At 41.5% G+C, this 26,933-nt stretch overlaps 1 protein-coding gene across 1 annotated transcript; it reads right to left on the bottom strand.

Moving 5' to 3' along the window:
• Nucleotides 1–11,136: 11,136 nt before the first annotated feature.
• Nucleotides 11,137–17,382, bottom strand: ZNF396 (zinc finger protein 396). Its single transcript, XM_069468113.1, has 4 exons — nt 16,961–17,382; nt 16,537–16,684; nt 12,105–12,446; nt 11,137–11,198 (listed from the first exon to the last, which is right to left on the bottom strand). Exons 1-4 carry the CDS (start codon nt 17,375–17,377, stop codon nt 11,137–11,139), a joined length of 969 nt encoding a protein of 322 aa, XP_069324214.1. The 5' UTR covers nt 17,378–17,382.
• Between the last annotated feature and the right edge of the window lie 9,551 nt (nt 17,383–26,933).

Below are 26,933 nucleotides of genomic sequence, written 5' to 3'. Positions count from 1 at the left end.
GATTTTTAGTTTGTCAGTAAGTGCCATAAGGGCAAGGATCTTGTCTGTCTTTTTGACCACAGTAACCCCACCCACTCCCAGGATGCTGACTGCCTGGTACACAGGGAACTCAATAAATATTTGTTGAATAAATTAATGAATTGTGGGCTGATCACATTGCTGCCTCTGCTAGGTCACATGTCAGGCATCAGACAACTCACAAAAGAGCTCTGTTGTTTAAAGGTCCTGTTAGAAGTGTAGATCCAGCCTTCTAGAAGCATTTCAAGATCCTCAGGCTGAGGCTTTTTGCCTCATTCAGGAAAGTGCCCTCTGCAAAGTGCCCCCAGCCTCTGCCCAGGATTTGTGAATGACACAAGTGAGTGAGTAGCTAATGGTATAGCACCACTTTTCACTGTGACCAGAGCTCCTCTTCCCATAACCGCCCCCTTCCCGGGATCCCCACCCCCCATGTTTGTCTCTTCATTGTAAGGAGGCTTCAGAAATCCAGCCTTTTCATTCTCCTACTTGGCTACTGCCCCCAACCCGCTTGGCTGCTCTTCCCATCCTTTCCCTCTTTTAAAGGCTAGCTCAAGGCATTTTTTTTTTGTTTGTTTTACTTTAAGAGTTTTTACATCTAATTAATGTTGGAAAACAAAAATGATAAACATCAAACAAAAACTTGGGAAGTTTTTACAACATTTTTAGTTACAAAATTTTACAAAACCCTTTGGCGTAATTGCCTGTTCTATTATTCCTAATTCTTTCAGAGATGGTAAATGGAAACCATAATGAGGTTTTCCTCATTAAGTTACTCTTTTGAGGGCAGGGACTAATAAAACCCACTTTGAAACACCATCCTTCTGAGCCCCAGTATGTGGAATTTTTCCTGAATGGTGGCTCTTGTTGCCATCTTAAAGATCTAGTCAAGATAGAATATCATGTTCCTCTGGGCAATCTGATTGGAGGGAGCAGCTCCAGACCAGTGCCTGACAACCTGGCACGAATCCACATAGGCCACATAGGCAAGGCTTGAACTGCATCTGATCTGAGTTTTGAAAGAACACCTTGTGACCCTTCTGGAACATAAGAGCATGAGAGGCTTGCAAGCAGCTACTGCAAGGGCCATTTCCCACTCAGCTTCCTGTCTTCCAAAGAGGCTGTCATGAGGCAGTTTCTCATTCCTTCCTGGGTTCTGATGAGACTTTCTGCCTCACCCCCCTAGAGTAGAGCTGCTGGCTATATAACAAAGATTAGCTGTAGCATGATGTTAGCCCCTCAGCAACAAGGTGTTCCACAGCTAGTGTTGCAGTCATCTGGCCCCTTTGGTTTTGGTGTCATCATTTTGTTGTGTGAGACAAAAGCTCATCGGAAGCTGACACTTGCTTTTGCTCTCACTGTCTGTGTAAGTAATAATCTGTCTAAATCCAAAAAGGGCTCCTTTCTTTACCAGCCAAATCTTTCAACCATGTCTTGCCTTGATACCAAACATCTGATTCATAATTAATGGTAAAACAAACAGAAAAAACAACCAGACAAATACTACCTGGGTGCCAGAAATCTAAAGATGAATAAAATGAAGTCATGATTCCTTCTTTTAACATTACCATCGTGTTTAGGAGACAGACAAGAAAGCAAGTATTCACAAGGTGGTGTAGAAGTGCTACAGTAGAGAAGGACAGAATACCAGCAAGGGCACTTAAGTGAGGTAGTGTGCTGAGAGGGAGGGGAGGTACCCTGAGATGGAAGAAGACAGTAAGAAAAGTTTTCACATTGGAAGGAAAGCACAGACCTTCAGATTTGGTGTTATCAGATTCCATCCAAGACTGATCTTTTCTAGGCTTTTCTCTAACCTTTATTTTGGAGGTCGTAGTCCTTTGCTTCAGCTCAAAAATATCTCCCTCTGGGCACTGTAAGTACACTGGTTAAAGATTCCACTTTAGCTAGTAAGTACACCAGGAGTCTTTTGATTGCAAGTGACTAAAAACCTAACTGTGGGGGCCGGGCGCGGTGGCTCACGCCTGTAATCCTAGCACTCTGGGAGGCCGAGGCGGGTGGATTGCTCAAGGTCAGGAGTTCGAGACCAGCCTGAGCGAGACCCCGTCTCTACTAAAAATAGAAAGACATTATATGGACACCTAAAAATCTATATAGAAAAAATTAGCCGGGCATAGTGGCGCATGCCTGTAGTCCCAGCTACTCGGGAGGCTGAGGCAGTAGGATCGCTTAAGCCCAGGAGTTTGAGGTTGCTGTGAGCTAAGCTGACGCCACGGCACTCACTCTAGCCTGGGCAACAAAGTGAGACTCTGTCTCAAAAAAAAAAAAAAAAAAAAAAAACCTAACTGTGGCAAGCTTTGTTAGCAACCTACATAAAGCCCTTCCCCTTACTTCTGATACACTCTTGATATTTTTGGATGGGGGGATTGGAGGAGACAATGTGCCCAGCTGTAAGCAATAAATTGTAATTGAGCTAAGCTATCCATGACCATTCTGCTTCCCTTTGCCAAATACACACTTTGCCTCCCTGGCAGCTAGGAATGGCTATGTGATTCAATTCTGGTCAATGATATATAAGGGGAAGTAGTTTGTATCTTTCCAGAAATTTATCTTATTCATTTAAGTTGTCAGATTTATTGGCATAAACTTGTTCATATTTTCTTAATATCTTTTTAATGTCTGTAGTGATGTCTCCTCTTTCATTCCTGAAATCGGTAATTTCTTTTTTCTTAGTCAAAATTTCAAGTTGTGTTGAAGTTTTATCAATTTTATTAATTTTTCTAAAAATCAACTTTTGGCTTTATTTGTTCTGTTTTGTGTTATCTATTTATGGAGTTCTGTTCTTTTCAAACATTAACATGCAGTAAAATTAGCGCTTTGTCGGGGACGTAGTTCTGTGAGTTTTCACACATGTATAGATTTGGGAAACTACCACCAAAATCATAATACCGAATAGTTCCATCACTCCACAAAACTCTTTCATGGTAAACTCACACATTTCCCACATCCGTAATTGTGACAACTGCTGATTTGTCATCCATCACAATAGTTTTGACTTGTCTAGAATGTAATAAAAATGGAATCATAACATATGTAATCTCTTAAGACTGGTTTCTTTCATTCATCATAATGCTTTTGAGATTCAAATAAGTTGTTACATGTATCAGTAGTCCATTGCATTTTTTTTTTTTTTTTTTTTTTTTTGCTGAGTATTACTGAGTAGTATTCTACCTGTATGTATCATAGTTTGTTTACCCATTCAACCACTGAAGGACTTTTGAGCTGTTTCTGGATTTGGGTGATTATAAACAGAGCTACTATAAATATTCATGGATGGGTTTTTATATGAACATAAGGTTTTATTTCTCTAGAAGTGGAACTGGTCATAGAGGAAGCACATGCTTAACTTAGAGGAAACTGCCAACCTGTTTTCTAGAGTGGCTGCACTTTTTGCACGACCAGTAATGCATGAGTGTTCCAGATGTTCCATGTCCGTCCTCAGCAGCACTCAGTATTGTCTTTTTTGTTGTTGTTTTGTTATTGTTTACCTATTCTAATATGTGTATGGGCACATCTCATCATAGTTTTAATTTACATTTCCCTAAAAGGTAATGATGTTGGACAACTTTTCATGAGATTTTTTGCTATCCATAAGTCCTTTTTCATGAAGTCTGTTCAAGCCCCCCCACCCATCATTTGAAAATTTTTTTTCTTGTTGAGTTTTGGAAGATATATATATATATTCTGGATACAAGTCTTGTGCCTAAATTTGTGATTTGTAAATATTTCTTTGCATCCAAAGCTTATATTTTCTTCTCTTAATAATGTGTTTCGCAGAGCAAAACTTGTTAATTTTGATAAACTCCAACTTATCCACTTTTCTCTTTAGTGCTTTTGGTATCATAGCTAAGATTTAATACCAGACTATGAAGACTCTCTCTTCTATTTTCTTCTAAAAGTTTCATAGTTCTACATTTTATATTATATATGACTTAGTTTCCATTAATTTTAGTATAAGGCATGAATTATAGGTTGAGGGTTTTTTTGCATATAGATGTCCAATTGTTTTATTTAATGAACAGCTTACTCTGTCTCCATTGAATTGCCTTTGCATATTTATAAAAAAATCAATTGGCTATATTTGTGAACTCTCTAGCCTATTATATTGATCTCATATCCTTGATTACTATAGCTTTATAATAATTGTCAAAAATCTGGTAGTTTGAGTCCTCCAACTTTGTTCTTTTTCAAAACTGTTTTAGCTATTCTAGTTCATTTAGCATTCCATATAACTTTTAGGATCAGCTTGTCTATATCTACAAAAACATCCTGCTGGAATTTCTATTTGAATTGCATTAAATCTACTGTTCAATTTAGGGAAAATCAGTATGTTAATTATATTGAATCTTCCAATCCATGAACGCTCCACATCTCTCCATTTATTTTGATCTTCTTTGATTTTCTTCATCACCACTTTGTAGATTCCAGTATACAGATTCTGCCCATGTTCATTCAATTTATTCTTGAATACTTACTGGTATTTGGAATATTTTAAATAGTATTTTAAAAAATGTTAATTTCCAGTGTTCATTGTCAGTATATATAAATATAATTGATTTTTGTGTATTGAATTTTGCTAGAAACTGAATGTCTGTGTCCCCTTCCCCAAATTCATACATTGAAGCCCTGACCTCCAATGTGGTGGTATTTGGAAGTGGATCTTTTTAGGAGGTAATTTGGTCATGAGGACAGAGTCCTCATGAATGGGATTGGTGCTTGTATGAGAAGACACATAAGAAAGATGGTCTCTCTTTCTGCCATGTGAGGATATAGCAAGGGAAGGTCCCTCTGCAAGCCAGGAAGAGGGCCCTCACCAGGAACGAAATCTTCTGGCACTTTGATCTTGAACTTCCCAGCCTTCAGAACTGTGAATAATAAATTTCTGTTGTTTAAGCCACCCAGTCTGCGGTATTTTTGTTGTAGCCACCAAAAGTAACTAAGACAACTTTGTATTCTGCAACCTTGCTAAACTCCATTATATAATATTATCACTACGAGCTTTTTTATAGATTCAATGGGGTTTCTAGGTAGATAAACATCTTATCTGCAAATTGGAAAAGTTTTTTTTTTTTTTTTTTTTTTTTTTTTTTTTTTTTTTTTTTTTTTGAGACAGAGTCTCACTCTGTTGCCCAGGCTAGAGTGAGTGCCGTGGCGTCAGCCTAGCTCACAGCAACCTCAAACTCCTGAGCTCAAGCGATCCTCCTGTCTCAGCCTCCCGAGTAGCTGGGACTACAGGCATGCACCACCATGCCCGGCTAATTTTTTCTATATATATTTTTAGCTGTCCATTTAATTTCTTTCTATTTTTAGTAGAGGTGGGGTCTCGCTCTTGCTCAGGCTGGTCTCGAACTCCTGAGCTCAAACGATCCGCCCACCTCGGCCTCCCAGAGTGCTAGGATTACAGGCGTGAGCCACCGCGCCCGGCCGAAAAGTTTATTTTTATCTTTTATTTTCTTGCCAAATAATTTCTCACCTGAGAAAAAGTTTATTTTTTAAATAAACAATCCATATAACTTTTATATCTTTTTCTTGCCTTACTGCACTGGCTATGACTTCCAATACAGTGCTGAATAAGAGTGAAGAGTGGACATTTTTTTTTTCTTTGTTCTCAATATTAGGGGGAAAAGTATTATTCAGTCTTTTATAATTAAGTATGATATTAACTCTAGATTTTTAGTAGATGCCCTTTACCGGTTTGAAGACGTTTTCTTCTATTCTTATCATAAATGGATGTTGAATTTTGCCAAACACTTTTCCTGCATTGATATGACCACATGATTTTCCCTCTTGACACTATTAATATGGTAGTTACCTTGATTGATTTTTGAATACTGAGTCAACCTTGTAGTTCTGGGATAAACCCCACTTGGTTCTGATGTTTTAACCTTTTTGTATATTGCCAGATTAAATTTGCTAATATTTTGTTGAGGATTTTTGTGCCTATGTTTATGAAGGATATTAGGTTGTAGCTGGATTGTAGTTTCTTTCCTTCTCTTTCTTTTTTTTTTTTTTTTTTTTTGTTGAGACAGAGTCTCACTTTTGTTGCCCAGGCTAGAGTGAGTGCCGTGGCGTCAGCTTAGCTCACAGCAACCTCAGACTCCTCGGCTTAAGCGATCCTACTGCCTCAGCCTCCCGAGTAGCTGGGACTACAGGCATGCGCCACTATGCCCGGCTAATTTTTTCTATATAGATTTTTAGTTGTCCATATAATGTCTTTCCATTTTTAGTAGAGACGGGGTCTCGCTCAGGCTGGTCTCGAACTCCTGACCTTGAGCAATCCACCCGCCTCGGCCTCCCAGAGTGCTAGGATTACAGGCGTGAGCCACCACGCCCGGCCTCCTTCTCTTTCTTTTCTTTTCTTTTCTTGCTTTTTTTCGAAACAGGGTCTCCTCTGTTGCCTGGGCTAGAGTGCAGTAGTGTCATCATAGCTCACTGCAACCTCAAACTCCTGGGCTCAACCAATCCTCTTGCCTCAGCCTCCTCAGTAGCTGGGACTACAGGTGTGCACCACCATGCCCGGCTAATTTTTCTGTTTTTTGCAGAGATGGGTTCTGCTCTCAACTCCTGGCCTCAAGCAATCCTCACACCTTGGCCTGCCAAAGTGCTAGGATTACAGGTGTGAGCCACTGCACCCAGCCTTGGATTATAGTTTTCTTTTCTTGTCTGTTCTTTTTTGCTTTTCAACTTTTTATTCTCTGTGTTATTTAGATTGGATAATTTCTATTGATCTATCACTTACTATTTCCTCTGTCATCTTCATTCTTCCATTGAGCCCATCCAGTGAATATTTCATTTTGATTGTTGTATTTTTCAGTTCAAAAATTCCCATTTGTTTCTTCTTTATAGCTTCAATTTCTTTCCTGGTGTCTATCTTTCCATTCATTCACCCTTACTTCCTAAACATTGTTATAAAACCTGCTTTAAAGTCTTTTTCTGTTAATTCTAACATCTGTGTCGTCCAGGCATTGGCATCATTTGATTTTCTTTTTTCTTGCAAATTGATATATTTATGGTGCTTCCTATGCCTAGTAATTTTGCACTGTAGCCTGCACATTTTCTATATTATGTCATCAAATCCCGGGTATTACTTAAATCCCAAGGAGAATGTTGATGTTTTTGTTTGTTACAACAGGCAACTGCCCTAGTTAGAGTCGGGCCACAAGTTCTGATCTGATTGTGCGGGCTACAGTTCCAGTGTCAGTCAGTTTTCAACGATTTCCAGTGCAATTTTGGTCTGTCCTTTGTGTGTGCCACCCAGTAGCCAATCTGGGGCCTAGCTGGTAGTCTATCTACCCTGTAGCTCAATTCTCAATGTCTGCGAGCCAGCGAGCGCGTATGATCAGCTTCACACATGCGCAGTTTAAAGGCCAGAGGAGGCCTTCACGCACTTTAGGGGATCACGCTTGATCTCCATCGTCTTTCTGGCTCCCTGGGGCCTTCCTTATCAGTCTTTCAGCTAGAAAGCTGGGGTTTTAGTTTCCTGACTCTACTGTTTACTTCTCCTGCCTGCATTCTGCCTAGTCCAAGTAGTGAGAGGACACAGAGATAATATAATACAAGCAATAGCAACTTGCCCCATGCTTCTGGGACCAAAACGACTCTGTTCAGAACAAAATGCTCCTCTACTACTATCCTTGCTGCCGTTGCCACTGCTGTAGTATTGTCTTAAGGCTGGGTTCAAAGGAAAATGAAGGGGAAAATACTGTATATGAGATTTCCCCCATTCTTCCTGATCCTTAGAGGCCCCTTTTCCCACTCCTTGGGCCAGAAACAGAACATCTGTCTTGTCTATTTACTCTCCACGTGCACTTCTGGGTTTCAAGGCTGCCTTTGAGTCTAGACCAGTAAGTAACAGGGTAAAAGTAGATAACAAGTAGATTAAAGGGTAAATTCAATGCTAGTTTAGTGGAACTTCAAATTCTGTTCTCCTCCCCCAATGTGCTTGCCATCATTTACTTTGAAGACTCCTCAGAGAGCTGCTGCATGCGTTTTGTCCAGCTTTTTAGTTGCCTTCAGTGGGAGCGACTGGGTAGAATGTGCTTAATCTAGCCTCCCTGAAGTCAAAGCCCTGTTCTTATTATCATTTTTCTCCTTTCTACTTACTTTGGTTTTAAACTGCTCTTTTGTTTTTCTCCCCTAGTTTCTTAAGGTAGATAAGTACAGAATTTATTTTAGACCTCTTTTCTCTTCTAACACAGTTATTTAAAAGAATGGTACATCAAGGCTTCAGTCCTGCTTCCCTGCAGTTTTCATAGCTCCTCCCTCCACATGTTTCAGCTTCACCTTTCAGCTGATGCAGCATTCCCTGGCATCATAACTAATCACAGGAATATCTGGGGATAGTACAATGTCATCTGTATGTCTCTTTTTTAGAAGAAAGCAAACTTTTCCCAGAAGCCATGTAGTAGGCTTCCCCTCATGTCTCATTGGCCTAGATTGGATGATATACCCATCCCTAAATCTAAAGCACTTGCAGGTGGAATAGTATTGGCATGATTGGCTTAGACTAATCATTTGAGTAGAATAAATATTGAAAAGTCAAACTGTAAAACCGCCTAGGTAACAAGATTGCTAATGGCCAATCAATAAAAAAAGCAAAGTTTAATGGACTAATCCAGTTCTGACGCAGCCCACTAACATATCCAGCTGGGGACATTCTACCCGGAATCCCGACAACTCCTTCTGCAATGGATAGACTGGAGCCAGCAAAGCTGCATAGGAAAAGATTGTAAATGTCTATATGGCTGATTATTAGCTCTGACACTAGAGTTCCAAACCTTATGTAAGCTGTCTCTCAATGTTATAGTAGCCTTTGAATAAAAATAACCCTTCAGTTGAGGACAAGCCAGTTAATTTCAGCTAAATTCAAACCCAGCTAAGATTAAGACAGCCCAAAAGTAAAGTACATCCATAGGGTAAAATTTCAGGAATCAATAAAGTCATTAATTTAACATATAGCTTTATATAAGAAAATACTTTGAGTCCAAGATGGAAATTACAACTAATTTTAATATTATTTACCCCCACCCATCTGGGATTCATAGCCTATATAGTCCATTTGAACCCTCTTCCAGGCTCCTTGGGTAGTCTCCTCATCACCTCTTCTGAATGTTAGTGGCAAAGAGAACGTTGTTTGGGCTCACATTCAGTCAGTCCTTTCACTAAGCAGTGTCTGGATTTTATCTTCCAGATCTTCTGTCTCTGAACAACATTCATTCCACAGGGCTTTTTTTTATCCTTTTTTCTTTGCCAGAATCATAAGCTTTCTTAGGTCAGGAACTATATAAAAGTAACTTCATTTTTGTTTCTTCCAATGCTTTTATTTTTCATTGTAAAATATGTATAACATAAAATTTACTATTTTAACCATGTTTAAGTGTACAATTCAGTGGTATTAAGAATATTGACAATGTGGTTCAACTATCACCACTCCATGCTTCCAGAAATTTTTCATTATCTATCCCTGAAAATTAATCAATCTAATGAGGGTGCTAATATCATGCTAATTTTTATCAAGGTTAGCCCAAGTCATAGTAATTATCCTTTTAGATAAACTAGTACCATCATCTTGTTAGGAGACCTATGTAAGTGCAAACTAACTCTAAGTTCAAAGCAACACCCTTTAAAGATTTATCATGTACTTAGATGATATGATTCACACCACTTTCTGGTGGAGAAGTTCAAATTATTCACCATAAAGAGAATGCAATCTTACAAAGTTTACAGCAGCACCAAATGAAGACAAATGGCTTCCCTCAGAATACAAGATTCTGCCATCTAATTCACACAGAACCTAAGAAACTTTTCATAATTAGGCAGTAATTCACAATAGATCTATCTCTGAGGCATTCGCTGCTTTAATAGATGGCTTATCTGTCTCCTTAAAGACAAAGAGAATGAGCCCCAAATAAAAAGACTCCTATATTTAATAACTGAAAATACACAAAATCCAATATATATTTCTATTCACCAGAGCTACAAAGCATAATTGCTATCAGAAAATTCTGTAATAAAATTTGCATTCACCTCTCCCCCTACTAATCTTATACTTATCAGTATACTAACAGAGCAAAGTAATTCCACTTTTTGGAGTTACTCAAAGCACTAGATACAGTTAGATTTTCTGAGAATGAAATGTTTACATTTTATGACAAAGAAGTTGACTATGAGCCTCTTCCCTTCTTCCAAGGACTCACTTCCGATGTTTGCCTCCATATTGGATAACTGTAGCACCATGAGAAACACAGTACATGTGTTCTTTTAATATATTACAGAGTTTTATCAAGAATTTCTGGAAAAGAGAACATTATGTTGTTTGTATAGTTAGAATAATTTTAATAACATACAAATCAGTAATTTTATTTTTAAGCAGGGAATATGACTGGATTAAATACGAGTATAACTTCTAGCTACTCATATCCCACAGTTGATAGGCCAAATAAGATATGATAAAAATGTTATCTTAAAACATATAAGTTATGATGGTTAGATTCAACAATTATTTATAAGGGACTGCAGTGGTCTCCTTAAACTAAACTTTAGTGATTTCTTCATTTGTATAAGAGCATAAAAATCCAGGGTCTCATTTCATGACAGCACATCTAGAAATCCTTCTAAGAATACAGAAGACCCTGAAAAGGCTGTCTTGTGATGCCTGAAACAGACTCACAGCTGATTTGTGCCAGAAAAGGGGACACTTTAGGAAAGTCATCAGCTGTTACAGGGTTCCTTTTCCAGGTAAACTGTGGTACACGTCTACATTACACACTGCACTTGACAGAATTTGTGTTACATCAGTCTTGTTTGGACAATTTTGTTTCTTATTGCCCTTTTTTCTTTATATTAAGATGAGCATCAACCTTGTATAAGCACCCATAGAACAGCCCTGTTTATTATTAAAACATTCCTTATGTTTAGGTAACTCCTTGAAGATGTGTAGAAAGTCATTTTAATGTTTCCATTGAGTTATTTCCCAATTACATTGTAAAGATTATTTTTTCCAATGCTGGAAATTACTTAGTATCAATAGTGTATAGGCTCTTACGAGCTTTTATAAGACATTAAGTCCCTTTATTTACTAACAATGACCCTGAACAGTTCAGCCTAGGTCTTGAGGTGCATATTCTTTTGGGCCTCCTCAATCCTATTCTCATATTTGCAATCTGGTAATAGAAGACAAAATAAGAAATTTTTTTTTTGAGACACAGTGTCGCTTTGTCGTCCTGGTTAGAGTAGAGTGGGGTCATAGCTCACTGCAACCTCAAACTCCTGGGCTCCAGTGATCCTCCTTCCTCAGCCTCCCAAGTAGCTGGGCCTACAAGCAAGTAGTTGAGCCTATAGGCAAGTAGCTGGGCCTACAGGCATGTGCCACCACACCCAGCTAATTTTTTCTATTTTTAGTAGAAATGGGGTCTCACTCTTGCTCAGGCTGGTCTTGAACTCCTGATCTCAAGCAATCCTCCCTCCTTGGCCTCTCAGAGTGCTAGGATTACAGGCATGAGCTGGGAATTTTTTTTAAATACCTTAACCTTTGGCCATTAGAGTTCTATACTAGTGCTCAAGTTATAAAATGGAGAATATTTATTTTTACACTGAGTAACCCACACATTCCTTCTTAACAGAGGAAAATAAATACTTGTCTGAAAAGAAATAGACTAATTCATTATTTGTATTAATATTGAAAATAGTAGAACATGTCTGAGAATGTCTTTTCGAAGGCTGCTTAGGGATAGAAATCTGAATTAAACTTTGGAATCTCAAACATCTGAATGACATTGCACTGATAAACAGAAAAGCAAATGATGCTGACATGAGATATTCTACATTCTCTCCTGTGGCTTTTATGACTCTTGAAAGGAGACTAGTGACCACTAAAACCACAGATTTATACTAAAGAAGTGTTTTCCCCTTCTCTCTTCTTTCGTGCTAAGAAAGCTCTGTGTAAATGCTTTGATTCCCTCATGATACTGATGGGACTTTTTCTCTAATGTGTCTTTTCCTGTGTCTAAAAAGATTTGAGCTCTGACTAAAGGCTTTACCACATTCGTGACACTTGTAGGGTTTTTCCCCCGTGTGGATTCTTCGATGCTGAATCAGAATTGCACTTCGGCTGAAGGCCTTTGCACACTCGTCACATGCATAAGGTTTCTCTCCACTGTGGATTCTCCGATGTAAAATAAGGGCTGAGCTCTGACTAAAGATTCTTCCACATTCGTCACACTTGTGTTGTTTTTTTCTAGAGGGGTTTCCCTTTCTTCTTTCAAACCTGCCATCTTGCTCACAGGTTCCTCTATATGTAGAACTCTGGGAGGCATTCATAGGAAGGGTGTTAGAGACATCGTAATGCAGTTCTGTGCCTGAAGAAGTCTTTTGCCTCGAAGCTGATTTTACATTTATATTTTTGATATCTTCCTCTGAAATAAACAGAAAAGCAAATGTTATCAGTTCTCTGCTCAGAAAGAAAGGGAAATAGAATGTTCCAAATCAAATATATATAGATTAATTATTAGCTAGCTTGTTTGTAAAACAACATCACCATGTGGAAGGTGGAGATCATAAGGCAAACAGAAAGGTTTACATACTGAGGAGGCAGTCAACTCTAACGCTGCAAAGCTCTATGGAAAAGGTAGGATGGTAAGTAGGCGTAAAAAGATATGTCAGACACTGACAGAAGTCTGGAAGAAAGAGCCTAAGAGATGAGGGATGACTGGAGAGGTAGATGAGCAATTGGAAGAAGAATCAAATGTGGCAGTGGGAATAATAAATAAGATTTAGCACCAGAGTATCAATAAAACAAAAACTTAATAATGATAAATGAATCAATAATTGAGCAATGAAATGATATGAAGAAAGCCAAGGGTTCAACAAAACGGAATACAGAAACCAAAGTCAGGAAATACAAGTTAGGCAAATAAAGGAAGGAATATAGACCAGGAAAACTGGCACCTCAAAAGATCAAGGGTAGCACAGAGTACCCGTCATGAAAACCCATACCCCTATATGTATTGTATCGTACCGGTTGAGTGGCTAAGTTTGTTGTCTTATTTTGTAGTACATTTTTTTTTTGTTTGTTTGTTTTTCAGCTCATTAAGGGGGTACAAAAGATCAGGCTATATACATTGCCCATGCCTCCCCATCCCCCCGAGTCTTAGCTTTAGTTATGTCCATTTCCTAGACAGTGCACATCACTCTCATCATATAGGTGTGCACTCCTCCCCTCCCCCCACCCCATCCCCCCCAGAGAGAACTTCAAACGTGTCCATTCCCCAGGCAGTGCGCATCGCACTCATCAAGTAGGTATACACCCATCCCTTCCACCCAGCCCCGACCTCTGTCCAATACCCAATTGGTGTGAATCCCAAATGTGCACTCAGGGAAACCAGTTTGCTGGTGAGTACATGTGGTGCTTGTTTTTCCATTCTTGGGATATTTCACTTAATAGAATGGGTTCCAGCTCACTCCAGGAGAACCAAAGAGATGCCATATCGCCATCATTTCTAATAGCTGAGTAATATTCCATGGTATACATATACCACATTTTGCTAATCCATTCATGAATCGATGGGCATTTGGGTTGTTTCCACATCTTTGCGATTGTGAATTGTGCTGCTATAAACATTCGGGTGCAGGTGTCTTTTTTATAGAATGACTTTTGTTCTTCTGGGTAGATGCCCAGTAGTACATTTAATGTCTATGAAAAGCGTCCCTGGCTGCTTATGGGCTGCAGCCACTCAGATGCACACAAATCTGGCTCAATGCAGAGGGCCTTCTGATTCAGCGTGCCTGAAGCTCCAGAACTGCTAACTCAGATGCGAATATATGCCAATTTAATTTGGAGCCATTAACTGAAGGAATGAGTACAGTAATCCTCATGGTGGCATTTTAATTGAAGCTGCTGAAAGATGGCAGTTTAAAATGAGTCTGTAAAAGCAAAGTACAGCAGTTTTGAACATAACTGAGGATATGATTTGGCTGGGGCTGACAGTGACTGCTACGGGTACCTTTACCTGAAGTAATTATATAAATGAGACAAAGGAATCCAGAGCGGGGCTGATGACATGTGACCCTCTGGGTGCATGTATAGTTATTCAAAATGAATTTAAAATTTCTTGTGTTCAGTCATAAATATGGTATCTCAGTCCATTTCTTGTTGCTTATAATACCTGAAACTAATTTATAAAAAAAGAAATTTATTTCTCATAGTTATGGAGGTTGAGAAGCCCAAGGTTGAGGGGCTGCATCAGGTGAGAGCCTTCTTGCTACTGGGGACTCTCTGAAGGGTCCTGAGGCAGCACGGGGCATTTCACGGTGAGAGGCCTGAGCGTGCTAACATGCTAGTTCGGCTCTTTCTTCCTCTTCTTATAAAGCCCATGCTTTCATTCCCATGATAACTCATTAATCATTAGCCCATTCACAAGGACAGAGCCCTTATGACCCAATCACCTCTTAAAAGTCTCACCTCTCAATACTACCACATTTTTTTTTTTTTTTGAGACAGAGTTTCGCTTTGTTGCCCGGGCTAGAGTGAGTGCCGTGGCGTCAGTCTAGCTCACAGCAACCTCCAACTCCTGGGCTTAAGCGATCCTACTGCCTCAGCCTCCCGAGTAGCTGGGACTACAGGCATGCACCACCATGCCCAGCTAATTTTTTCTATATATATATTTTAGTTGTCCATATAATTTCTTTCTATTTTTTAGTAGAGACGGGGTCTCGCTCTTGCTCAGGCTGGTCTCGAACTCCTGACCTCGAGCGATCCACCCGCCTCGGCCTCCCAGAGTGCTAGGATTACAGGCGTGAGCCACCGCGCCCGGCCTAATATTACCACATTGGGGATTAAGTTTCAACATGAGGTTCAGAGAGGACAAATATTAAAATCATAGCGTAAGGCATATTCATTTATTTATTATTACTGGTTTAAGTAGAAATCACTTTACAAATGGTAAGGATTTTGTCTCAAATTCATTTTTGATAGCTCATATTCCAAAGTGACCTTGATGTTCAGTCATTACTATCAAAATTCTGGCAACAGTTAGTGCTTCAAAGCAGAGACCAAAGTCATCTTCAGAAGCTTTGATAAGACGCAACTCAGTACCACAGAAATCATGCTGTGGTCTTAACAAATAGTTCTGTTATTCTATCACATGATTCTGATTCTCTCTGCCTTATATTACAAGATTCTGGGCCCTTTGCTTTCTGTTTCAGATTTCTATGTGTCTTAAAAAAAATGTAGGAAAGGCCTCCGTGAGGAGGACGTTCACAGGTAGAATGTGGTTCTTGCCAACACTAGGAACTCAGGACCTAGATTTGAGGCTGATCACTTCTGTAGTCACCACCAGGACAACCTGCTGAGGCTGGGATGGTTCCCCTTCCTCTCCTGACAGGGTGTGAAAAGGCTTTCACTTTTCTCCTAGGTAAGCCAAGACAACTGCTAGACTGGAGGTGTTTAAGCGCTCGGTACAAGCCTTTTGGGAGCTCACCCTTCCTTGGTACTGGCCAAGTAAGGGTGAGCAATCTTTCCTCAACCTCCCTTTTACCAAAATTCCCTTGGAAAAACTTTAACCTTGCTTAAATATCAGCCAGCCCTAGAATAAAAAAAGCAATGTTGGTGGAGAGAGGAAGAGATCCTCCCAAGTGAGATTTGCCTCCTAATCTCTGGCTCCCATTTTATATAGAATGATCATCTAGGAGGGTCTCTGCTCAAATGTCACTTCATCAGAGAGGCCTTCCTACCACCCTTTCTATATATAAGACCCTATCACCACCACATCTATCCCCCTTATTCTGCTTTGTTTTTTTCCATAGCACTTATTTTTTTTAGCATCTACAATGTAAGACCAGATGGCTCTGCCAGCAATTTTGGAGCACTTTTGTAGAAAGCGATGCAAAGAGCAACAGAGGCCGGTTGAGGATGTGAGGGAGTAGAGAGATGTATTCAAAGCACTGTGAGGTAGCAGTCATCTTAGGAGCAATATGGGCAACTTCACTACTAGATCTCCCCAGTAACTGAGCAAACAGCTACACAAGAAATGATGATGTGGATCAGTGGTTTCTAGACTCTGTACCTTGGATTCCCACTGAAGGGCCTCAGGGGCTGCCCAAAGGTAAAGGAGGTAGGGATGAGCCTGAGTTGGAGGCTTTGTGGGCTGGGACTGCTTGCTCCCGCTTCAGATAGAGTAGCTGCGTTTCCATCTGTTTTATATATTGGAACTCCATGTAAAATCTCATTTGAGAAAAGGGTCATGCTGTTTTCAAAAGGTTTGAAAACCCTTATGGAGATGATGTCAAGGATTTAAAATCTTAAGATTTTATAAGAATCTATGAAAAAGAAATAAGAACAAAATACTGAGCATGTTCATTTGGTAAGACAAGTAACAGTGGAAGTTCCCACAGTGAGGAGGAGATGAGAAGGGAGATTTGAGACCTCTTGCATAAGATGGCCTAGATGTGTGCGGTGGGCTAAGGCCCCCTTCACCTCCCACCATGAACTGAATCCTGTCCCCTCACCAGTTGGTCTTAAGGAGTGCAGTTCCCCTGATGCCCCCTGCAGCTGCTTCTTCACAGGCTTGAGCTGGCTGCTCGGTAACTCCTCGGTCATTTCCCAAGCTGCAAGCTTCTCTGCAATCACATCCTTTCTTCGTTCAAAAAAGAAGACCTGAAATAGGTATAATTGCGGCTGAAGATGGGAATCAGGTTGGGAGTGGAGGACAAAATAACATAGAAAAAACTATGTAGAATGTATCCTGGACACAGGAAAGGGGAGGAATAAAGTAGAGCCACCTTCTATTTTCTGGGACACCCATGAGTATATTCACTAGCCTATACATCCAGTTGTGCTGAGTGGGAATACAACTTGATAGCCTTACCCCCCCGTGATGTAAGCATGCGCCTGCTCAGCCTGGTCGTTCAACCCCACAGGTGCCCTTCTTACCTGTTCAGGCCCATCGAGCTCTCTCTCCACATCCTCCAGCACAGTCACAGCTTCCTCTCCACTCTTTGGACAATGCTTCTGCACCCAGGCCTGCAGCTCTTCTGGAAGGATGGCCAGGAACTGCTCCAGCACCAGCAGTTCTAGAATCTGTTCCTTGGTGTGCACCTCTGGCCTTAGCCAGAGATGACAAAGTTCCCGGAGCCGGTTCAGAGCCTCTCGGGGCCCAGGTGAATCCTGGTAGCCAAACTGCCTGAACTGCTGGCGGAAGGTCTCTGGGTTGCAGCAGCTGCTCCAAGGGGGGCTAGAGTCCAGATCACAGGCCTGTTCTTCCTCTTCCATCTTCACCAGCAGAATCCCATCAGGCTCCTCTGAACTTTGTGTTAGGAGTGTTGATGACTCTCTCAATTTTGCAGACATTTTGACTGGCAATAGCCCAGTACTGCTAGGCTTAAATCCTCAAGGAGGTGGAGCTCTCCTTATGAACACTCCTTAAATATGATTAAAGAAACAAGTGGAAACAAGACAAAGAACAAATGCTTCTGAGAACAAAACAACTAAGATTAGAAACATAGGACAGTACAGGAAATAATGACCTTAATATAAACATAAACTATGCTTTCAAAGAATACCTCTTTAAGAGAACCAAAGAGCTAAGACTCCTTAATTCATATGCATGACTAATCCCCAATTTATTCTGAAAACCATGCCCATGAGGCTACTAAATATTACAATAAGAGATCAGCCAGGACTGCATAGGAGCTCCCAGAGAATGAAAATAAGGGGAGCCTGATTTTCAAACAGCTATGACTCAGGAGCAGATTTAAAGAGCCAATTACTTTTATCTAGTCTGCTGCAAAGAGATCAAAGAAATAATCTCATGGCAGTACTTCTGTGAGGATTTTTTCAATGTTTACTAATTGTTAAAACAATATTTTGACATTAAAGGAACCATTCAGAAGAAAAAAGCAATCACATATTCCTCCCTCTCAATGTATTCCTCTTTTTCATAATTGCTTCTACTTTCCATCCATAACATCTATATTATTTGTTTAACTATCTCTTTACTATAGAATATTTATGTGGTTTGTAATTTTCACTATTACAAATAATGTTGGGAGGCACATCGTCATGAATATACTATTTTTTTCCTTTCAAATTATTTCCTTCAAGCATGTCCCAAGGCCTCTGCTTATTGGGGGTCAAAGGAGAGTGGCAAATTCTGTCTTGTTATCTGTTAGCAAATAAATTGCAAAACAGACTGTATCAATTCACAATGCCACCACCAACATAGTGATTGGCAAGGGCAACGATTTCTCCAAGTATTATTAGCTTGTTAGCAGGAAAGGGGTGGGGAAGACACTTTCTTAGTACCATTATTAGTATATGTATCACCTGTAACTAATCAAATTTTTAAAATTGGGCAGTATGATAGTGGTTGTACAAGTTCAGCAAACGATAACTAAGTTAAAAAATTTTTTTCCTTGTTATGTAACCTTAGTTTGATTTTATTTTCTCACTTCACCAAGCACTGTGGTAGGCATTGTAGATACAGCAGTGACTTGAATAAAGCCTGTGCTTTCCTAAAGCTTATGTTAAATTATAAATGATACAACTTTACACAGTGATGAGCTATGATGCAAATAATAGCAGATACATACAAAATTTACTATATGCCAAGCACTGTTCTAAACATCTTAATAAATATAAACTCACTGAAATCTTCATAAAAGCCCTAAGTTATTTTTATCCCCATGTTGTAGGTGAGGGACCCCGTCACAGCAAAGCCAGACACCCTGGCCAAAGGGGCAGGGCTGGATCCGAATCCAGGCTGTCCACATTTATCCACAGTGCTGTGTGGTCAAGAGGCTGGAGGCAGGACTGCTCCCTGCACAGTGTCCCAGCACAGAGGAGGAAGCGGTGGCCAGGAGCAGCACACCCAGATGAAGCTGGACTGGAACAGAGTTTAGAGTATGAGACCTGAGAGGCAAGAAGGGTTGAGGTTGAGTTTGGAGCAGTCTGGGATGCTAAGGGATATGTGAAGCACCCTCAGGCTAAAGCAGCCTTCTGAAGTACCAGTACAGAGTCGCTGCCTGAAGGCACCGCAACTTCAGCACCAGGAGCAGAATCTGTGCTGTCTCCAAAGTTGCTCTCAGTCCTAAACTGAGATGAGGGAACCAAACCCCCAAGAACGCACGATGACCTAGAACGAACAGGGTCCCTGGAGGGGGGGGCTTTGCCCTGAGCACTGGATCGAGGGGTCTTTCGGGGGAGGAACGACTCTCTGCTAAACCGCTCCGTTGGTGGGCCCGGAGTGGGAAGGCTGACGTCCGCCGCTCGTCGCCCCCGCGAGCGCCCGGCCCGCTAGCCCAAGGCGCGGCGTCCCTTCCCAGCTGGGAACAGCCTCGGCGAGGCGGCGGGGGACGCAGGGGCGCGCGTGGGGAGAAGGACAAGGGGAAGCGGTGAGCGGAGGGCAGTGAGAGACGGGCAGGTCCGGGGCGAGGTAGAGGCAAGAGGAGGGGACAGCAGGATGGGGACACGAAGAGGGGTGTGGAGAGGGGCTGCGCGGGCGCGCAGACGGAGCGGTGGTGCCGAGGTGCACGCCTCCCGAGCCCCCGCTGGGTGACGACCAATCATGCCCGCGGCCTAGGCTGCCTGACGAGGCCTCGGCTCTCACCTCCGGACGGCGAAGGACCTACCCGGCGCTGCTGAGGAGAAACGCGGGACGCGCCCCCTCTCAACTGCTTCCGGTCCCGGCTGCGGGGTCGCGGCGGGCCCGGAACGCGGGAGCGGTTGCCATGGGGACGAGTCTCGCTGCCTGCAGAGGGAGTGCTGCTCTGCTCTGCTCTGCAAACTAGCTTGGGTACTTCTCAAAGTACCGCGTTATTTCATTTACTCTTTCGGTAACTAAGGTCATTCCCATTTTACAGAAAATAAACCAAAGGTCCGGTGACTTGCCCAAGGTCACAGGCAGGGGAGCCTGTTGTGCTTTCAACTGCTGAACACAACTTTCACCTAATAACCATTGTAACCGCGTTAAAGCTCCTACCACTCGCCCCCAAGACAGTAAGTCCAGAGGCAAAGTGTTGGACAAAGGAAAGCAACTTTTATTCTGAGAGCAGCAAACTGAGACGATGGCGGACTAATGTCCCAAAGAACCATCTTAAGTTAGTGTGAACTTTAGGCTCATTTTCCTCTTTAGGGAAGGGAACGTGGCCTGGCGGGGGGCGGGGGATGCTGGATTGCGAGGGGTAACGTAGGACTGCAGACATCTGGGCATCAGCGAGGGCCTGAGGAGGTTGTGAAACTTCTTTGCTCTTCTTGGTCAGTTGACTTTGGAGGCCGAAGGTCAGGACGCCCCTACAAATCGCTAACATAGCGTCGTTACTTGTGTGTATACCTTTCTTATCTCCCCGGGAGTTAGCATGGTTGTCACCCATCTTCTAGTCCGCTGCAGAGCTCAGCAGAAACTTTTAACCTAAAGGATATTACTGCAGGGGTCAGAAGCAAAATGGAGCTAGTCATGTTAAGCTTCCCTTCCAAGGTGGTTATACTCCAATTATTGACGTTTTAAGGGACAGGGGGAAAAAAAACCCATGTTTTCACAGGAGGACATAATGGCCCTTAAGGTAAGAACCTGCCCACATGCATATTTTGTCACCAATAGTTACATATATATTTCTGTTACCGTGCAGTGGGCTCACTGATGCGCATAGAAGCCAATACTATGGCACCGGCTTTTGAGAAAAGAAAGGCTTTATTGTGAGGCCAACTAGCAAGGAGACAGGAGGTGTGGCTCAAATATATCTCCTCTATTTGGGGTTTGGGGCAAGTGTTAAGTGGCAGGGGGACAAGGGAAAGTGTTTGGAATGTTGGCTTGGCAGGGTCTGATTGGAGGGCTTTGAATTTGACCATTTACTGTAAGGTATGTTGAGATGGATTTTAGCACTGTATTTTCCTGGCCAGCAGACCCCTTGCTTTTGAGAGGTGTCCAGCATTCAGTTTCCCAACATGTCCCTGGTCTTCTTGGTTCTGCCAAGAGGAAATGTTGGTCCTGGGTGTTGTTAGAGGTCAAAGCTTTTTCTATTGTGCCATGTCTAGAATACATGACTTGCAGTTTTGACTCTCTTATACTTATGAGATAACTTGACATTCTGTTACCAACAGAGTAGGGCTGGTTTGGGCTGGTCCTGTGGTTACATTTCCTTGGATATTTTCTCAGATAATCTTTAATTGCAATTGAAAAATAAAGGTACCACAGCCTCACAGAGTGGCCTCTTCCTTTACCCACTTTCCCTAAGGACTCCTGGAAAATGTATTATACTTGTAGAGGGAAGTGGGGAATGAGGCAGGGAGAGGACAGAGATGCTTGAAAACCACTTGCTAATTACTAAACAACAATTAAAAAAAAAAAAAGCCTTTCGGTATGCCCCCCTCCAAAAAAAGATATATTAGTACTGGAGTCTGAAGTGGAGACAGAAATGGTTGATTTACTCAGCCTATGACCTAGGCGATTAGTGAGAAACTTGCGTCCTAATTAATGTGCAATGATACTAAAATTGAAGAAATTCCTGCTTCACCCAAGGGGGCTTTCATAGGATATGATTCTCTGCTGAGGCAACTGCCAACACAAATAGCAATACAGCCCCAAAGTGCAGAAGGGAATGTGTTTATGGTGACTGTGGGTAGGTTTCAGCACTCCCCGACCTTTTTGGCACCAGGGATGGGTAGAGGCAGAGCTCAGGTGGTAAATAATGGGGAGTGGCTATAAATACAGATGAAGCATCCCTGCCCACTGCTCACCTCCTGCTGTATCAGGGGACTATTTCTAAGTTTCATGGAAGAGAATTTTTCCACCAACGGACGTGGGGGTGGGAGAGTAGGTGTTGGGGGGAATAGGGCGGCAGAGCTCTGTGGCCCAGTCCCTAACAGGGCACAAACCGATACCGGTTCACAGCCCAGTGGTTGGGGACAGCAGGGTTAAATGACTCATGGCAATGAAAAATCTGAAACAAAGGGCGGTGTTTGGTGGTGGTGTGAAGTCAGAGAAGGTGGTTTAAGGAGAATATGGACAATAGTCAAAAGCTGCCAGGAAGAGAAGGAACAGTGAAAAACTGTGGGATTTAGGTCAGGGATGAATTCAAAGGTATGAGCCACCAAATAGCCAGATATCATAGGCCAGAGTAAGAAAAAAAAAAAAGGAACAAATTTAAAAGTTTGATTAGAAACATTTCACAGTCAGATAGATAGAGCAAGAACAAGTTTTTGTTTGTTTTTATTTTTTTAATGTTTGGGGAGTAGAGTGGAAAGAAATTAGCAGGAATGGATCCCAGTAGAGTGAGCACCAGCTATATACCAGTTGCATGATAAACACTGGGAATCCAAATGTAAGATACAGATTCTTGCCTATTAGCGGCTAATGTAGACTAAAGAGAATGGTGTATAACCTGACTCTTTAGAGGATGTGGCAAATGTTCTGATGAAGCTGTCCATAGGATCTTATTAAAGCACAAAGGAAGGGAGGTGTTGGGGAGAAGGCTGGAGAGACTGAGATTAGAGTTGATGGGCAAAGCTGAGTGTTGATGTATTGGAGATTGAGGGACCAGTGTGGGATGTTTAGATTTGCTGGATTACGGGATGGTGGGATGCCAGGGAAAGGGCTGTGAACTAAGGATTTAAGCAGGGGCTTGAGTAAGTGGCACAGTCACATCTGCACTTTAGACAGAGCCCTCTGATGACAACATGAAGGGTAGTTTTAAGGGGAGACAAAACTTGGGGCAAAGTGACCAGCTCGGAAGCTCTTTCAAGGATGCAGGCTGCAGCTGATGCAGGCCTGAACTAGTGCAGAGGGCGTGAGGATGGGGGCAGTTTCAGAAGACTTTGGGAGACCGGTGCTTGCTTAGATGGAAGACTGACAGATGATTGGATGGATAGTGTGTCATTCAGGGAAGTTAAAAAAAAAAAACAGAGTGTGAGCATGTTTGATGGTGGCTCATGTGGACATTTGAGAGGAGTTCTGGATAGACTGAATTTGAGGTTGAGTGATATGCTGTAATCAATAACCCTGCACGTAACTGAACATTTTGTGAGGTCATGTGAAAACAAATATCAAACATGCTCTAATATCTCAATGCTTTCCCTATATAGGTATATTAAGCTCTCAGTGAATTTCATAAACCACTTCTATACACAGTGAAGAGGACAGTCTCTCTTTAGTAACATTATAGAGACCTTCATTTCTCGACCTTCTACTCTTCTTCACCATGACATTCCTTCATCCCAACACATTTGCTTTCCACCTGGGTAGAAGCTTTAAGGTGCAGAGTGGATCTATATCTGTCTGTGCACATACCCATTTTTTTCCTTGTCCAGAGGTGCATGAAGCAGGTGTGCTAGAGGCAAGCTACCATGTTTCTATAAGGATAAAGAGTTAGGAAGTCAAGAAATTTAGGTTTAGAAATAAAAGACAATTTGCCTGTGATGGAACTATGGTTTCTGAGCAAGTGGTGAATGTAGTGTGTGTATAGGAGTCCAAGTGTGGGTACACACTGAACAGATGTGGGAGTTTGGGTGAAGGAACCGGGTCTGGTGGAGGATATGAATGAAGTATCAAGTTGGGAAAACAACCAAGGAAGCATCCCAGACTGAGTTCATCATCTCCCTCTTTCACCATCAATTGTCCGTGCTCCCCAAATTTCTTGCTTTGATAGTGAAACTGCTGTTAGTTCCATGTTCCAGGCAAAAGACTTAGGAGTCATGTTGGACATTTTCCTCTCCCTTGTTCACTACATCAGTGTGGTCCAGAAGTCAACAGACAGACCCCAGTTCACTTCTTGACTTTGCCACAAGGTAGCTGTGGGTTAGGTTCCTAAAATTCTCTAATCCCTGATTCCTCATTATAAAATACAGGTCATAATAGTCATCTCATTTGATGAAGATTAAATGAGATATTCTGATACTTTGAGAAAACTCAAACTGTGTTTCTTTCTAAATTCCACACCACAACAATCATCAATACAGAAGAAGACTTCTGTGACCAAATGTGTGTGAGTTTGCCCCCCACACACCAGGCAGTGGACACCACCGGGGTGTCCTCTAATACAATTCTGACACTGTCTACCTGGTAGTAGTATCAGATGCCACAGGGTGATGGCTCAGTCCCAAGGACTGCCCACCCCCCAACACCAGTCCCAAGTCAGGGTCTCTGTAACATCTGACCAACTGGCTTCAAGTTGAGGTTCCCACGACTCCCTCCTTGGGTTTGATTAATTTGCTACAGCAGCTCACAGAACTCAGGGAAACACTTATGTTTACCAGTTTGTTATAAAGGATATTACAAAGGATACAGATGAAGAGATGCATAGGATGAGGTATGGGGGAAGAGGCACAGAGCTTCCATCCCCTCCCTGGGCGTGCCACCCTCCAGGAACCTCCACGTGGTCAGCTATCCAAAAGCTATCCGAACCCTGTCTTTTGGGCCTGTCATGGAGACTTCATTGGTCATCCATGACTGAAGCATGGGCAATTGTGTCAAAATGTGATTGGACAAAAAGGGTATGATCCCAACCCAGTAAGGTCTGTCGGTTCAGATTCTTCCTGGCGTCTCTGTGCAGCATTCCTTTCTCTAGGGTATGGGGCAGGCAGGACTCCCTCTGGAATGAGGGTCTTATGACCCACAATCAGAGTCCTGCCATGGGCAGGTGAAAGGAGGACAGGAGAAGGTCAGAGAGCAAGATCCTGTTCCCTAAGGCCTGCTTCTGAGGCCTAAAGCACCCCAACATAATTACAAAAGACTGTAACAAGGGTTATGGGAGTCATGAGCCAGGAACTATGAATGAAAACATATATATATATATATATATATATATATATATATATATATAAAATATAATATCACTTGCAGATTCCAAGTGATTCCAATGGGCAACTGTGTTAGTTTCCTATGGTACTGAAACAAATTATCATAAATTTGATGGCTTAAAACAACAGAAATTTATTCCTTCACCATTCTGGGGGCCAGAAGTCAGAAATTGGTTTCACTGAGCTTAAAAGTGTCGGCAGGGCATGGCAGTACTCCCTCTGGAGGCTTTAGGGGAGGATTTATTCCTTTCTTCTTCCAGCATGTGGTGGCTGCCAGCATTCCTTCGCGTCTGGCTACATCACTCCAATCTTTGAGACCAGCATTTTCAAATCTCCCTCTACCTCCTTCTTATAAGGATACATGTGGTTGCCTTTAGGGCCCACTTGGATAATCCAGAATAATCTCCCTATCTCAAGATCCTTAATTTAATTACATCTGCAAAGCATCTTTCCAAATAAGGTAAAATTTACAGGTTCCAGGAATTAGGACCTGATGTCTTTGGGTGCCATTTTTTAACCCAATACAGCAACCAAGGTTGAGAACCTCCATATTAGCTAAATAAGGAACCGTCTTAAAGGGAAAGCTTTGAGAAGACAAGCATTCGAGAGCAGTTTTAACCCTTGGTCTGTGGGCTCTCTGTGTGCCCAATATGGTAACCACTGGACACATGTGGCTACCGAAGTTTAAATTTAAATTAACTAAAATTAAATAAATGAGAAATTCAGTTCCTCAGTCACACTTGCCACATTTCAAGTGCTCTATAGCCTCATGTGGCTAATGGCTACCATATTGGACAGGACAAATCTAGAACATTTCCATCATCACAGAGAGCTCTAGTGGACACCACTGAATACACTCTGAAATATGTAAAGTATTTCTAGGTGCATATGTGCACTTTTCTGGGGACAGGACTAACAGAGGACACAAGCTACTAACCTTGACCAGTCTAGTCTGTTGATGTGTTTTATTTGGCTCATTGTTTTAAAATTAAATTCGTTCCCAACTTGTAAATTTTGATTCCATACATTTAAAAAAAAAAAATCTGCACTACTCACTTCACTTGGAAAACTGAAAAATCTGGAAACAGTGGTCCTGAATTCCTGAAACATTTAGGGGGAAGTATTATATAATCTACCTGCTTTACACAGAGCATTCTTGCCCCATTTGGCCAAAATCCTCACTTGCCATTTCCATTTATATCACCTGTGTAGCCTACAGGTGTTTGAGTTTGAAACTTACTTCTGGCCTTCATCTTCCATTCAATTCTCAAAGAGTCCATGCACGACCCAGATCACTGCTTCTCAAACTTGAATGTGTGTATGAATCACTATGTGATCTTATTAAAATACAGGTTATGGTTTTTCTGCATTTCTAACACCTCCCAGGTGATGGTAATACTTTGAGTAGAAAGGCTTTGATTGAATCTAGGAGCTGGTTCACATCTACCTACAAAGAAACTAAGACAATATCTGTTTCCCATGATAGCTAAATGGAGAGCCAGAAATCCCAGGCAAGCTGCATTGCTAGTGGCAGTACTGTACTACTGGTAAGTGTAGCTTCTCCCCCCATCTTTAATGTGGCTTCTTTGGTATTTAATAGTGTATTTGTACCAATTGAAACGTATTTTAATTATTGCACAGATGTGGGTGAAGTTTTTAATTGTTCACTTGACACATGTTTCTGAGGTAAAGCCTGCCTGAGATTCTTAGCAAAAACACTTAACACTCTGAAAATGATACCATATCCTTGGAGTTTTGAGGATAAACATGAATCTGAAAAATACCTTGGAACCCCTGTCATTGTGGCTGAATTTAGAGATGTTGTGCCACTGTGTTTCTTTTATAATACATTTCACTCATGGAGTTGTTGAAACACAAGATAAAAAAGAGTAACCATTAGTCATGGAAACCTGGAGATAAAACAGAGATGTGCTAATGAAAACTACTGATTTGTTGATTTATTTAATTAGTATTTTTGTACATAATGAGCCTAATACTAATCTTACAACGTGCTTTTTATAGTACAATTGGTTAAGATACCTTTTTTTTATTTGAATGCATTTTATTTTTAGACAACCTACATGACATGTTTTTTCCTTAAAAACAATGCCTCTAC

Source organism: Eulemur rufifrons, chromosome 5 (assembly GCF_041146395.1).
Source record: "Eulemur rufifrons isolate Redbay chromosome 5, OSU_ERuf_1, whole genome shotgun sequence".
In the NCBI taxonomy this organism is placed as follows: domain Eukaryota; kingdom Metazoa; phylum Chordata; class Mammalia; order Primates; family Lemuridae; genus Eulemur; species Eulemur rufifrons.
Note: the sequence above shows the minus strand (reverse complement) of the source record. Positions and strands in the feature narration are given on the sequence as shown.

Bases quoted from the DNA above. Each gene is read 5' to 3' on its own strand.
- ZNF396 (XM_069468113.1), bottom strand. From the start codon at position 17,377: ATGTCTGCAAAATTGAGAGAGTCATCAACACTCCTAACACAAAGTTCA. The intron at 16,685-16,960 runs GTAAGAAGGGCA...TACCTATTTCAG, and splicing joins AGCTCGATGGGCCTGAACAG to GTCTTCTTTTTTGAACGAAG. The intron at 12,447-16,536 runs GTGAGGGGACAG...TGTTTATTTCAG, and splicing joins GCACTCCTTAAGACCAACTG to AGGAAGATATCAAAAATATA.